This window comes from Chiloscyllium plagiosum, unplaced genomic scaffold, assembly GCF_037043375.1.
Source record: "Chiloscyllium plagiosum isolate Xiang-an unplaced genomic scaffold, Cpla_swu_hap1 HiC_scaffold_39, whole genome shotgun sequence".
Taxonomy (NCBI): Eukaryota; Metazoa; Chordata; class Chondrichthyes; order Orectolobiformes; family Hemiscylliidae; genus Chiloscyllium; species Chiloscyllium plagiosum.
The window spans coordinates 82,845,283-82,861,552 of NW_028270177.1; the positions used below are offsets into that span (position 1 = coordinate 82,845,283).

The 16,270-nt window shown below is 44.6% G+C and overlaps 1 protein-coding gene across 1 annotated transcript in view; it reads left to right on the plus strand.

The window, feature by feature from the left end:
- LOC148138793 (putative G protein-coupled receptor 139) overlaps positions 1-15,799 on the plus strand; it is a 76,579-nt gene extending 60,780 nt beyond the window's left edge. The window contains exon 2 of the mRNA XM_087981370.1: positions 14,892-15,799. Within this exon, the coding sequence (XP_087837496.1) occupies positions 14,892-15,799 (908 nt within the window). The remainder of the gene's footprint in view (positions 1-14,891) is intronic.
- Positions 15,800-16,270: the final 471 nt, after the last annotated feature.

The following is a 16,270-nucleotide window of genomic DNA, read 5'->3' on the forward strand; positions in this document are numbered from 1 at the left end:
CTGGACGCTCCTGGCATGAAATCGACACATTTCAAACCAACACCCTGATTGCCAGTGCCCTCTCACGACCTTGTAAATCTATCCATGCCGTCATTACCCTTAATCATCTATACATTGGAAGTACAATTTAGGTTCCCATTAGCCCGTTGCAATGGTTTCACACTTCACCCCACACCACCGGCGCCAAGAGCATTAGCAATTTCCACACCACAGGATAGTGGTACTCCTCTGGTTTAGGTGACTATCATAATGTTTGTCGAAGTGCCAACTTCCCCAGAAAAACATCCAATTATCTATGAATCCAAAATACTCCCTCCTGCACCATCCGTCCCGCAATGTGCTCAGTTCCACTCTCTCCCTGTTCCTCCTCGTGGCACGGGCAATAAAGCAGAGATAAAAATTCTGTTTTGTTCTAGTTCTCAGCTTCTACCCCAGTTCCCTGAATTTCTGCCTTCGATCCCCGCCTTACTACCGATATCGTTGGTGCCTATGTGGACTACGACTTGGACTCCTAAAAACACGATCAGAAACGTCACCAACCTAGACATTTGGGAGATAACGCACAAATCGTGAGTCTTTCTCATCCCAACAAAACATCCTATCTGTCCCCCTAACAAAAGAGACTCAAATAATTAAAGCTCCACTCCTCATCCTCCTTCCCCTCTGAGCAACGGGGGCAGACTCTGCACCAGAGACCTGTCCCCCATTGCTTACACCTTGTAAGTCCTCCCTCCAGAATATCCAAATTGATATACATGTCCTTGTTGAGGGGAACAACCACACGAGATGCCTGCAATGCCTGCTCATTTCCTTTCCCTTTCCTGACGGTAACCCACCCACATTCTTCACATGTCTGAAGAGTAACTACCACCCAGTAACTCTTCTCAATAACCCTCCTTGCCTCCGGAATGGTCCGATGTTTATTCAGCTTTAGCTTCCGTTCTGAAGGTACTGGAGTTGGGTGCACTTCCAAAATGTAAAGTCAACAGGGACACCAACTGTGACCCTTGTCTCCCACACACTGCAAGAGGAGCAGTCACCTGTCCTAACTTCCATTTCCCACTATTCTAAATTTCCAAATAGACCCCTGAAAACAATGAAACACGAAAGGAAACACTTGTCACCTCACCAACCGACACAGAACTTATTTTTTACGTTTAGAGGAGGAAGATGGGTGGAAGAAACTACTCGAGTCTTGTTTCGGGTAATGGAACAGCCCAAATATCTCACCCCATGACCTCTCCGACTGCCTCCAGGAACATTACTACACAGGGTTTTATTAGGCGCAGTCGGCGCAGTCTTAGTGAGTGGAAGATCATGCCTCGATAACTTTTTGGAGTTCATCAATAAAGTGACGAGAAAGGTTGACGAGGGCTGGGTGTTTGACGTAGTCTATATGGATTTCTGAAACGCCTGTGGTAGGGATCCATGTGGTAGGCTGCTCTGGAGATTTAGATTGCATGAATCGAGGATAAAAAGGAAAATTGGATACACAATTGGCTTGATGGTAGGAAGCGGATGTAATTGTGGAAGGAAGCTTTTCCGACTGTTGGCCTGTGCACACTGAATTTCCTCACGGTCCCTGTGCTGGGAACATAACTGTTTGTTAGCTATGTCAATGATTTGGACGAGTGTGTAAAAAGGCACGACTAGTAAGTTTGTGATGTTACCTAAGTGGGTGGAATTATGGACAGTCAGAGAAGTTATTAGAAATTGCAGCAGGTCAATGATCAGCTGGTGAAATGGGCCAAGAAATGGCAAATGGAGCTTAATATAGGTAAGTGTGAGTTCTCGAATGTTTGGAAAGTCAAGTAATGGTGAGTGGTAGGGCCTTAATGAATATAGAGTAACAGAATTACCTTGGTGATTAGATGCACAGTTAGCTCAAAGTGAAGTCACAAGTAGACAGGGCAGTGAAGAGGGCTTTTGGCAAGGTCTTCATCATTCAGGATATTGAGTACAGAGTTTGAGAAGATATTTTAAGGTTTTACAAGTCTTTGGCGAGGCCGCACTTGGAGAATTGTGCTCAGTTTTAGTCACCTTGTTACATCAGGATTTTCTGAAACTGGAGAGAGTACAGAAGGAATCTGCGAAGCTGTTGCCTGAACGTAACGGTCTGAGATTTCAGGAGAGGTTGGACAAGCTGCGATTTATTTTTCACAACATTGGAAACTGAGGGGGTATCTTACAGAAGTGTATAAAATCTTGAGAGGCATTGATAGGGTAAAAGCAGTCAGACTTTGTCCAATGCTTGCAGAATCGAGGACGAGGGAGCATCAACGAGGGGACGAAACAAAAGGGACCCTGAGGGGTAATTTTAACACAGAGGTTGGCACACAAATGGTAGTATTTGCCAACGCAAGTCGCTGAATTGAGTATATGATCAACACTTGAAGGGAAATCGGGCAAATGCATGGATAGAAATCGTACGAGGGATACGGACCAAGAGCAGGGAAATGGCTTTCGCCGAAATGAACATGTATGACGTGGATGTCGACCCAATCAGTAAGCGTCCAGAAAAGCTCGGCTCGCCTCATGATTTGTTAAATATGAGGAACAGAGAATCCTACCCTCCATCATTTAAAGAAATTTCACAATTTGTTTTCATACATCTAACACTGAATTCTAAATAACGACTTTTCAGAAAATTGAATATCCCCTTTTCTGATATACCCACTATTCCACTGTATATCCATAAAAAGGTGCTGTTCCAGTAATCCACTATTTAAGCAACACATTAAATTAATCTCAAGACCACACAGTCACTGTCTGCTCTGCTGTGTTCAATCATTCATCTGGTGATCTCCCTGGGTCGTTTCTCGTTCTTTTTTTATTCTGCAAACAGGTTTTACATGAAAAGGTAAATATGATCGAAGCGTTTTCGAATTTGCTTGAGACCAACAAGTTAGATGCACAGTTAGCGCTCCGGCTCCAAAGCAATTGCTCTGCTGTTCAATGGCAGTTGCTCTCCCTCAAATTTTCAAAATACCGGATTTATACACCCTCATGACCCGTTAGGTTATAGAGTCATAGAGATGTACAGCATGGAAACAGACCCTTCAGTCCAACCCGTCCATGCCGAACAGATATCCCATATCAATCTAGTCCCACCTGCCAACACCTGGACCATATCCCTCCAAACCCTTTCCATTCATATACCCATCCAAATGCCTCTTAAATGTTGCAATTGTACCAGCCTCCACCACTTCCTCTGGCAGCACATTCCATACATGTACCAACCTCTGCGTGAAACATTTGCCCCTTAGGTCTCTTTTATATCTTTCCCCTCTCACTCTAAACCTATGATGGACCCCCCGACCCCAAGGAAAAGACTTTGCCTATTTACACTATCCATGCCCCTCATTATTTGTAAACATCTATAAGGTCACCCCTCAGCCTCCGCTGCTCCATGGAAAACAGCCCCAGCCTGTTAAGCCTTCCCCCAACCCTGGCAACATCCTTGTAAATCTTTTCTGAACCCTTTCGAGTTTCACAACATCTTTCCGAGGGGAAGGAGAGCAAAATTGCACGCAATATTCCCATAGCGCCCTAACAAAACATGATTGCTTTTCCAGGTTTCCAAAAAAGTACATTCAAATTCAATTTCCTTCTGATATCCTGGGCTTAAGTAAGTTAAAACAAGAAAAGTGCGAGGGAATAAGTCAGAAAAAGAAGAGGTTAGAGTGGACAGGCTCCGTCACTGAAGCCTTTGGACCAGAATCACCGAAATAAAAGGATCCTTTGTTGGCGATAAAGGAATCGGGTTTGGGCCCCAGCTACTCCCAAAACACAGTAAGCATTGGTTCGATAGTCTGATGGACTCAAATGCATTTTATCCCAAGCTGCTGATGGCACTAACCCATGTCGAATTGTGAGCAGGTGAGGGGTATGCAATAGCGCACAAAATGACTGAAAAGGTGGAGTACGTAGGCACATACGTTGCAAAGGAAGAACAATGTGGATAGATTGATATTGTGCCCTTTGGTGGGAACAATAGAACAGCAGTCTTCCATTTAAACATGATGTTCTATGAAGGGAATTACGATCTGTACAAAGCTCTGGTGTGGCCACACTTGGACTATTGTGTACAGTTCTGGTCACCGCATTATAAGAAGGATGTGGAAGCTTTGGAAAGGGTACAGAGGAGATTTACTGGGATGCTGCCTGATATGGAAGGAATGTCTTACGAGGAAATTGTGAGTGCCTTGAGGCTGTTCTCGATAGAGAGAAGAAGGTTGAGAGGTGACTTAATAGCAACATACCAGATAATCAGAGGGTTAGATATGGTGGAAACGGAGAGCCTTTTTCCAAATACGGGAACGGAAAACACGAGGGAACACAGCTTTAAAATGAGGGGAGATAGGTGTAAGACAGATATCGGAGGTAGTTTCTTTACTCAGAGAGTAGTAAGGGTATGGAATGTTTTGCCTGCAACGGTAGTAGATTCGCCAAGTTTATGTGCATTAAAGTCGTCATTGGGCAGGCATATGGACGTACATGGAATAGTGCAGGTGGGATGGGCTTCAGATTAGTTTGACGGGGCGGTGCAACATTGAGGTCCGAAGGGCCTGTACTGCACTGTAATATTCTACGTTCTATACTTTCTTGGTCACTTCTGGGCAGAGCTCCGAGGGCCATGCAGAGCAGTGAGTTCCGACGCCAGAATTCAACACTAGGAATGGCATTGGCACGTCGATCAATATTTACAGGCCCACCAAGTGGGTACCTGTAACATTGAAACAAATCTGGATCTACCTCTGCACCAGTCACAGAACGCAATATTGCAGGACAGAAAGCAGTTAGGAAGATAAATAGCGTGCTGAAGCTCAGTTGAAGGGGAATTTGAGCACAGGAGAAAGTGTTGATGATGGGCTTATCTCCTCCTCGGATGAGACCTAAGCTGCTGTGTTTTTCCAGCGTCACACTCTCGACTATGATCACCAGCAGCTGCATTCCTCATTTTTACACAGGAGTACAGTTGTCTTACTGCAACTGTACAAATTCTTGGTGTGACCTCATCGCGAATATTGTGCAGTATTGTGTGCAGTTTTTGTTTCCTCAACTAATAAAGGACACAATTGGCATTGAGGCAGCGCAGCGAATGTTGACGAGAGTGATCTCGGAGATGGCAAGCTTGATGTGAGAGCAGAGTTTACATCGACTGGGACTGTATTCCTTTGGGTTAAGGAAAGTGATTGGAAGTCTCAGTGAAATGTATACAATTCTGATAGGGCGAAGCGGTTTGGAGGCAGGGATGATAATTCGCCTGGCAGTGCATGTCTAATATAAGAGGCCAAAGCATTAGGCACAGGCAGGCCACTCTGTACAGAGATGAGATTAAATGTCTGCACTCAGAGACTGGTGAACTCTCTACCACAAAAGTGTGTGAAATCCAAGGCGCTGAATATAAACGAGGATTTCTAGACTTGAAAGCTATACGGAGAGAGTATGTGTATCCTGTGGAGTTAAAGGAACAGCCATTAAACTACTAATAGTGCAGCAAACTCCATGGACCGAAGTGATTACTGCAGCTCCGAATTCATATTTTTCTGATAATTAATCACAGGAAGAGTTATGTGCATTGCATGGGAGAAGTGTTTACAGTAGAAATGCGGCCATGTTCTAGAATGGGGGAGGCTCAATGTCTTGAATGGCCAGATGCTTCTGTGAAATATGTGGGAAAGATCTGCTAATGTTGTGACAAGCTCACAGATGTAAGGAAGAAAAACTCTTCAGGGTCGACAGGACTGTTTCCCAGGCAGAAGTGGGAATTTAGATTCTGGAGATGACAGTCTAGATCAGCAAGGTCCTAATGAAGAGCTTTTGCCTGACATTTCGATTTACCAGTTCCTCGGATGTTGCCTGACTTGCTGTGCTTTTTGAGCATCACTCTCCTCGGGACAGTATTTCCAGTTCCTTTTTCCGATAGCGAAGCTCGGACCAGATGATCTGTCCGGGTTTATCGTTTAAGAATTGGGAGCAGTTTGTGATATGTCAGTGTCCTGTTCAGCTGTGTCGACCCTGAAGAAAAACTCTTCAGGGTCGACAGGACTGTTTCCCAGGCAGAAGTGGGTATTGAGATTCTGGAGATGACAGTCTAGATCAGCAGGGTCCTAATGAAGAGCTTTTGCCTGGCATTTCGATTTACCTGTTCCTCGGATGTTGCCTGACGTGCTGTGCTTTTTGAGCATCACTCTCCTCGGGACAGTATTTCCAGTTCCTTTTACCGATAGCGAAGCTCGGACCAGATGATCTGTCCGGGTTTATCTTTTAAGAATTCGGAGCAGTTTGTGACATGTCAGTGTCCTGTTCAGCTGTGTCGCGAACAATTGAAGGGTTCATAACATGTCTGTGTATCTGGAGTAGATTTTAGGCCGGACCTGGAAAGCACGGGAGATTTGCTTCCTGAAAGCACATTGGGGAAGCAAATTGATGTTTACAATCGGCATTTAAGGGCGGCACGGTGGCACAGTGGTTAGCACTGCTGCCTCACAGCGCCTGAGACCCGGGTTCAATTCCCGCCTCAGGCGACTGACTGTGTGGAGTTTGCACGTTCTCCCCGTGTCTGCGTGGGTTTCCTCCGGGTGCTCCGGTTTCCTCCCACAATCCAAAAGATGCGCAGGGTCAGGTGAATTGGCCATGCTAAATTGCCCGTAGTGTTAGGTAAGGGGTAAATGTAGGGGTATGGGTGGGTTTCGCTTCGGCGGGTCGGTGTGGACTTGTTGGGCCGAAGGGCCTGTTTCCACACTGTAATGTAATCTAATCTAATCTAATTGGTTCAGGGTCACTGTTAATGCCTCCAGAGTTTAGACTTCGCAATGTATTTTTTCTGTGTTAACTTCCGCCAGTTGCCAGAATATTAGCCTGTTATGGATTAGTAATCAATTGACATTTCCACAACAGTGCCATCTCCACATGGGGACCTATTGGAAACCACACTGAGCAGGTTATGTCTGTGCTTCTTGACAGCTCTGTGAAAAAGAAATTCTTAAAGTTTGACTATCGTGATCGGACTGAGGGGAAGGAAATTGGTCAGAATGTAATCGCTCTCCTCTTAATGGACTGGACTTAATTGAGTAGTTTTTCACATCGTCAGGTAGATGTCAAAGTTGCAGCTGGACCATCTCCAATTATTTCTGGATGTGGCAGGACTGCAGAGCTTAGATCTGATTTGTTGGTCGTGGGATCATTTCGCTCTCTCTATCAGGTGCTCGCCCTACTGTTTGGAATGTAATCAATCAAGTGCAATAGCTTTAACGGGCTGTCATCTGTGTTAGATAAGCATGGTTCTGACCATGGCATGTTCACCCACACTTGTCGCTGAATCATAGATCAGGTTAATTTTAATGGTAGATTGATTAGATTAGATTACTTAAAGTGTGGAAACAGGCCCTTCGGCCCAACAAGTCCACACCGACCCGCAACCCACCCATACCCCTACATTTACCCCTTACCTAACACTACGGGCAAGTTAGCATGGCCAATTCACCTGACCTGCACATATTTGTGACTGTGGGAGGAAACCGGAGCACCCGGAGGAAACCCACGCAGACACGGGGAGAATGTGCAAACTCCACACAGTCAGTCGCCTGTGGCGGGAATTGAACCCGGGTCTCTGGCGCTGTCAGGCAGCAGTGCTAACCACTGTGCCACCGTGCCGCCCAGGGAGCACGCCAGGCAAACAAATAACAGTTTGTCGTTGAATAAAATTCTGCTTATGCTGTTGCTGTCGTCGAGAGCACCACATGAATGTCGGGAATTCTCTGTTCAAGAAAGTTCGGAGACCTTTGAAAGTATTTAAATGGGATTTTTGACCTGGAAATGAATTGAGCGCAGTGAATCATTTGTGATTAAAGAGACACTATAGAGTCATGCAAGATGCAAACAGACCCTTCGGCGCAACTCGTCCAAATCCCAAGATTTCCTCAACTGAATGCATTCTTTTAGCCTGCGTTTGGCAATATCTCGTTAAATCTTTCAGTTCATGTGCACATTCAATTGTATATTCAACGTTTTGATTATACTCGCCTGTGTCACTTCTTCTGACAGCTCGGTGTATATACACACCACCCTCTGGGAGAAACAGCTGCCTCTTAGTAACCTTTTGAAATGTCGGGCCTCTCACATTAAATTTATGTTGTCTGGATTTGGAAAGCTCTATCCTCTGTTAAAACCCTTGCATTATCACTCCATCCGTGCATCTCACCCTTTTATACACCTATATAAGGTCACCTTTCTGCCTCGCTTGCAAAAGCAAAAGAAAACATTCTAAACATTCGATCATTACATCTCAAAAATCCAGGCTCCATCACATCATTTAAAATATTGTGCAGAGAAATCAGAGTTGATGTTTCGGGTCCCGTGACCCTTCATCAGAACGCGAAAAAAATTTGCAAATATCTCAGCTCGTGGCCCTGCAATTTATTACCCAGTTTCGTAAAAAGACCTGAGATACATTTATATATATACGGTTATGTATTATAAGACCTCAACAAGTTATCTTCTGTAATGTGACCTCATTTCAAAATATCCCGATATAGATTTATTTTCTCAAGTTCCTTTGCTTCCATGCATTTTCCACGTTAAATATTGATGTGTAATTGTGCAGTTGTGATGCGTATTTTTGTGTAGAACCTGAAAGATTCGGCAAGAATAGGCTGTAAAGCAACGGAGTGGGGGAGGTCGTGTCCTTGGGAGGAGAGTCTACGCAACATCGTCAGGCACTTATCGACTGTTTTCTTGAACTTTTAACTGTGCTCCTGTGCTTTTCCACTTTTACAGAAAGCGCTGCACAGTTTGACATTTTGAGTTTGTTTGTTCATTATTTTTCTGTTTTGTCCAAAGATTCAATACTTCGCGGGGAAGGGGAACATTGTTACCTGAGATTGAAACACATGTGGTAACTTGTATTCTTTCCACTTCCATCATGTGACAATAAACCTAATTCATCCTCTGTGGAATCACACATTGATGGCTGTTTGATATTTGGGGGCCAATTCTCTCCTTAGTTTCTCTTTTGCCCTTCTTATACTTGTCGGATATTTTCCAATTTTCCTTATCCTTATGAGTCAAATCATCTCATGTTCCCTTTTTGTCATCGTGACTTCCTGCGCAAGCCTACTGTGACACCCCATGTGTTCAAGGGATTCATTTGATCCCAGCTCAGTGTACCTGACCTGTACGTCCTTTTTACCCTGAGCCGCAACATCACCTGGCACGTGCTGTCCCCTATTTCTGCTAGCATAGCTCTTCACACGAACAGGATCATGCTGTCTCTGAATTGTCATTATCTCGCTATAGAAAGACTCCCATTTGCCAGATGTCGCTTTACCTGCCAACATCTTCCCCAATCATCTTTTGAAAGTTGCCGGTGCAAGCCATCACAATGGGCCTTGCTGAAATTTATAACGCTAAATTGTGAACCAGGTCTATCCTTTTCCAGAACCATTTTCAAAATAATAGAATTACGTTTACTGGTACCACAGTACACCTATATTAGGAGCTCAGTCACTTTCCCTGCCTTATTTTCCAAGAAGAAATAATGTTGAGCCACAGATCAGATAAGCCAGGGTCTGTGTGGCAGGACAGGCATGATAGGTCGAATGTCTACGTGTGCCTGTGTTTAATGGGTGTTTGTGTGAGTGTGTATGTGTGTGTGTGTGTGTGTGTGTTTCTGTCTATCTGTGTTTTTGTGATTTAGTGTATTAATGTGTTTAGCATTGCATCTGCGTTTCTGAGCATTTGAGTTTCTGTTGTTTTGGTAGTGAATCCACTGAAATGGGGATCAAAATGTCCTTCCTCACTTCTTCACACTACCTCCGTCTGTCCCTCCATCTTGTGTTTAAAATGATGTAATATGACCCTCTGCTGGTCACTTCAAACCACTGCAGAAGGAGCAGCTTTTGTTTTGGAAAAGGTATCAAATTCAGTAACTTTCTGACATTTGAATCGACTTGCCTTCATTGTTGTTTGCACCCTAATGAATGTAGTGAAAAGTTTGAAATGTCTTCGCTTATGGTGACATCTTAGGTGCAAGATACCGCGGTATAGATATGAACCTACTTGATACAAAATTGATAAAATTAGAAATTAAAGTCCAGAAGAGTAATAAGAAAAATAACACATTCAATTTACATTCCCTATCACCCTAGTCTGCGCCGACACCGAGCCCCCAGACCGTGCTGGGCCCAGTCTCCAGGCAACGCTGGGCCCAGCCTCCAGACTGGACGAGGCCCAGTCTCCAGACGGCACCAGACCACACTGTGCAGAGTCTCCAGACAGCACCAGGCCCAGTCTTCATACCTCACTGCGCCCAGTTTCCAAACAGCACCGGTTTGAGTCTCCAGGCTGCAGCGGGCTGCGTCAACAGACCACACCATGCCCAGTCTCCAAACAGCACCGGTCCCAGTCTCCAGACTGAAGAAAGCCCAGTCTCCAGACTACATCAATGCCATTCTCAAGACACCTTGCCAAATCAACAAACCTCAAAAGGCCCTGTCTCCAGACCACACTGGGGGCAATCTCCAGTCAGCACCAGGGCAGTCTCCAGACTGAACTGGTCCCTGTGTCCAGACTGCACTGGGCCCAGTCTCTAGACCGCGTTTGGCTCAGTCTCCAGACCGCACCAGGCCCAATCTCCGGTCTGCACCAGTCCCAAACTGCAGTCCGCAACAGTCCCAATCTCCAAACCGCACCTGTCCCAGTCTCCAGACCACACCTGGCCCACTCACCAAACCTCAACAGGCCCAGTCTCCAGACCGCACCAGGCCGAGTTATCAGGCCACACCTGACCCAGTCTCCAGGACACACTGGACCCTGTCTCCGTGCTGCACTGTGCTTTAAATTTCGATGCCTCACCTCCCCACAACACGCTTCCCAATGGCACTCACCTTCTCCATTCCTCTCGGACTAACTTGGAAAGGTTAATTTCAGAATACAGAGAAAAAGAGAAAAAGAAACAATGGCCAATCAGAGAAGCTCCGGCTGGATGATTTTGATTGTGCCACCATCTTTAGGGCATTTTGCGGCTGTTTCCTTCTTCAAAGAATAACTTTGAAGACTAAAATCTGTTTTTTATCCAAGTTCTTGCAAAGCTGTCTCCGAGATATTATCAGAAAGAAATGAATATGCCCATATATGGACCGTGTGCTGTCATTGAGTTTGTTTCAGAGCTTTACAATCCATTCTCACTGTAATTTGGAAAAGCATTGGAAGTTCGAGAAAGTGCCAGAAAATTCATTAACCATCTTCCAAACTGAATTACTCAGAGTGGCTTGGATACTGTTCTTCTGGTGTGGTCTGAAAAGCTCCCCATTCTGGACAGATATCTGTTCCACGTGTATACACCAATGCACTGTGGTCTGCATAGCTTCCTGTGCAAAACAAATATGTCGTCCTTTTTTATCAATGCCCTGCAGTGGTCTGCACAGCGACCTGTGCTGGACAAATATCTAGTCCAGGTTTACATGTCAGTGCACTGCTGTGGTACTCTCAGCACCCAGTGCTGAACAGATGTCCAGTCCATGTTTACAGATCCATACACGGCTGTAGTCTGCACAGCTCCCGGTGCTGTACAGACATCTCGTCCGGATTTATAGATCAGTGCAGTGCTGTGGTCTGCACAAATGTCAGTACTGGCAGATATCTGGTCCGGTCTTATCGCTCAATGCACTGCTGTGGTCTGCACAGCTCCCTGCCCTGGACAGATACTTCGTCGAGATGTATAGTTCAAAGCACTGGTTTGATCTGCACAGTTTTTCGCAGCCGGCAGATACCTGGGTTGGATGACTAGATCTTGATCTACGCAGAGCTCCGCGCTGAACATACATCTCCTCTGTGTTAATAACTCTCGATAGTGGATTCAGATAGCGGAACCATTTCAGCTGATGTGGCAGTGCCTTCAGTTCTCACTATCATGATACGAGCCTGCTTCTCACGCCATTAATGTTGCAGTGTGACCAGGCACAGTACATCGTTTGGGGGTTATGCAGTGTCCTGGCAGCAACCACAGCCTCTTCATTCAGAAATATTCAGCCATTCACCATCGTCTACATGTCTCCACGTAGAATTAAACGATGGCTTCTTGTATAGATGCTGTCCCCTCGGTACATGGCTCAACGCACACTCTCCGTCAACACTCATCACTGCTAACCAACCACATCAAAAAAGCCCGTGTGAACTGAGAGCAATGGTTCCACAGAGAGCATGTGGGAGGAGATCATCAGGGAGATGGATCAAAAACTTTCGATTTGTGAACGGGTGAGAGAGAGCCCTCCAGTACATACTGTATCAGTAAGTCCTGTAATATCTCTGCCTTTATGTAGTTTACAATGTTTCATTCTGCCTGAAAAAATTACACGGTCACTGTTACTCACCTTATATTCCATCTGACAAGTTGTTGTCGTTTGTTTATCCATTTAAAGACTCTATAACTCCTATTCACAACATTATTTCCAGTCTATCTTCGTGTCATTTTAAATGTCAGTGGAACACGTATGATCAATTTATGCAAAATATTGATATGTATGCAATTATTTGAGGCCCCAGCGCTGATCTATTTTTCACTGCAGTCGTTAATTTGTGCTCAACTGGTGGAGACTAATTTATTCTATTTTTATCCCTGCCCCTGGAGCAGTACCCGTCCTCGCAGTATTCCTTTGAAAGATTGAATGCTCACTTCCCTTTACTCTGTAATAACTATGAGAGATGAAAAGATATACTCCAAAGGCTGAATAACAGTCCTGAATGGCTGAATGGCCTCATTATGTTCCTGTTTTAAACTCTTGATGGGCTGAATAGACTGCTTCTGCACACGTGTAGTTGTCATTGTTACTGAACTTCTGGAAACAATCGATGAATAGCCCACTTCTGATTTTATGATGAAGGGAATGCCATTGATGCTGCAGCTGCTGATAGACGACAGTACTTCATGGATGCCCCGTTTCCATTTGCTCCGTCATTTAGAAGTATGTCTGACCTCGCAGGAGTTAGTGCAACATAACACAATGGGTCATGTATTCAATATGAGGCTGAGACTTTCTCTCCACCAGGGCTGTGTGCTAGCTGCTCCTACAGATACTGTTCTAGACAGGTCCAAATCTGACATGTAACTTGGTGAGAATTTTTCCCTCTTGTTTCCTCCCCTTCTCTCCACATACTCTGGCTGCTGTGGAGACATCCTTGTTGATGGACATTGAAGTCCCACACTCAGAGTATGTTCTGCACCAATTTCACACTCCGTGCTTCCTCGGATTTGTTTTCAACATCGACGGGAACTGCGTTATCACCGAGTGGTGGTGCGTAGGGAAGTAGATATCCATCATCAGATGATTTCCTTGATCATATTTTACCTGTTATCATGAGGTGTGCCAGATTCTTGAATCAATGTTGGGGAATTCCAGGGTAGATCCTTTCTTGATTGTATCCAACCTTGTGTGCACCACTGTTTGGAGGTCCTGCCGGTTGTACAGGATATACCTAGGGATGGTGATGGGTCTTCATGAAACATCAGGGTTGTTTCTGTGTGTACGACGATGTCAGACTGTTACTTGACCGGATCAACATGAGGAATAAAGCTAACAATGGAGTGAAAGATATTGGGTTTAAAAACTGAATGAAAAATATTCTGTCTGACTCAATGTTGCCTTCTCAAAACATACTGATGGATTCAGTGCATACGTTGAGGAAAATGGATATGGTTTTATAGCATTAGAGAAATATGGCCACAGGGTGACCGAATTTGGGTACTGAATATGGGGAAGATTTCATATTTAGCAGAGATATACAAAAACAAAAAGGAAGTGAGGTAGGTCTCGGAATAAGAGATGATCGGAAAAGAGGATCGTCCATCCAAAGATTGAGATCGTGCCTTAACTGCATTTTCCTTTGTTACAAAATGCCATTTCATTTGAGTTTGGGGAGATATTTCCAATGTGAGGCTGAGGAGATCTCACGAAACCGAATAATCAGAAGGGCCTTTCTGATATAGGTCTTTATGAGACCATTACATTGGGTGGCTGACATTACCAGAACATTCTATCCCCAACGTTCTCTGGAACATTATGTACCCAACATTCGGTAACTGACATTCGCTGGAACATTGTACACCCAACATTCTATTACTGACATCCATGAAACATTCTTTAACTGACATTCCCCTGAACATTTTCTACCCAACATTCTCCGGAACCGTCCATGCTATTGATATTTTCTGGACCATTCCATGCCCAACAATCTTCACCGAACATTCTGTAAATGGCATCTGCTGAAACATTCTATAACTGACATTCTCCAGGACATTCTAAAATTGATATTCCCCGGAACATTCTAAAACTGACATTATTTGCGAACTGCCGAACGAAAGTGAATTGAACAAATGATAAGTTCACAATGAAAGGGTTCCCGTTCCAGGGAGAAGGAGACACTGTTCTGAACTCCCTTTAGGCAGTGAAATCGGTGAATAGGTGTTCCCTGCGTTTATATTCCTTCATGACACAAGACCAACCACAATTAAGATTCAAGGACAGAAATTTCCAAACTCTGTTTGTCTTCAAGGAACTGGGGGAGATTAATTCAGGACGTTTTCAGCCTTCGTATTCTGAACTGGAAATAAGTAGCCTGTGTCTGTTCTCGAGTATTCGAGTGTATGGTCATATTCTGGAAAACATCTGTTTATCTGGATTTACTTCTGAGTTTTTGGAAAGGGAGGGTTTCTTGTGAACATGACATATTACTGTCAGGTATTCAGAGCATCCCATTTGTTATTTCAGCTCTCATTATGTAAATAAATTTCTGAATACGGTGACACATTTGTAAATCTCACTCTGTCCTCAATCAAATGGTTACTTTGCCTCCAGACTAATGAATACTGTGTTTGTTTTTCGTCCTCACAGTTAACGTAGTGACGATCTACGTCCTGCTTTATAAAGACTGTGGATTATCTCCATGTATCAGACGTTACCTGGAGGCCATGGCAGTGATGGATCTACTGGTCATTATCCTGGACCTGATATTTAGACACATTCCCATTGTTTATCGGGAACAATTTTATTTCATGAGGTCCATCCCCGTGTGTAATATCCACGCCGTCCTGCTTTATGCAGCTACTGACTGTTCTGTCTGGTTCACCGTCGCTTTCACATTTGATCGGTTTGTCGCCATTAGTTGCCAGAAGCTGAAAAGTAAATATTGCAGTGAGAAAACAGCGGCTGTGGTTCTGGGAGCAGTGACTGTGTTGAGCTGTTTAAAGAACATTTTCTGGTATTTTATGCTCACACCTTGGAATTGGCTGTGGAACGGCCCCTGGTTTTGTTGGGTAAAAGAGGCTGTTCGATTATCCCGTGTCTGGATCACAATCGAGTTCCTCCACCACATTCTAACTCCGGCTCTCCCATTTCTCCTGATTTTGCTGCTCAATGTTTTCACCGTCAGACACATTGTAGTGACCAGCAGAGCCCGCAGGAGACTTCGCACTCACAACAATGGGGATGCTCAGTCTGACACAGAAATGAAAAACCGAAAAAAATCCATCACTTTACTGTTTGTGATCTCGGCCAATTTCATCCTGTTATGGTCTATGTTAATGGTGTATTCTATATGGTACCGGATGTGGTATATTGGGTATGAGTCAGTGTCTCCGTTACGGTGTGTGCGGGAATTGGGCTTCATGCTGCAGCTCCTCAGTTGCTGCACAAACACTGCGATTTATGTCGTGACCCAGACTAAGTTCAGACAGCAGCTGAACAATGTGCTGAAATATCCCTTTACCAAAATTCATGAATCGACCAAATCTATTCACTAGTCAATTCATCCGTAATGTTCTCATTGCAGTTCAGCGTTTCGGTGACGGAGCACCCTGTACCTATGGTAACAGACTGAGGGTAGTGCTTGATTGTCCAACCTGATCGCACAGGGAGTTACAAGGACACATTTCAATGTTTATCACAACTCAGGGACACTGAGGAAAGGCATACTGACTGTATCTATCACTTCAATTTGTAAACTATAAAAATGTTCATTAAAAGGTGTCGGGCAGCAGAGTGAACGATGTTGTTATTTGTCTTCGTGCTGAAGAAGCTGATCTGGGGAGAGAAATATTCAGCCCCAAGTCCTAGTCCTCAGGGAAGTTGACGGGATGGGTGCCTGAGCTCAGTAGATGGGTTTAAGTCCCTCTGTCCTTACTTACAACACTGGGTAGCCCCACTCGAACATGGCCTTGGGCAGAATTAATCTCTCTATCCCGCTCCCCCTTTACCCAATCAACCGCATTCAT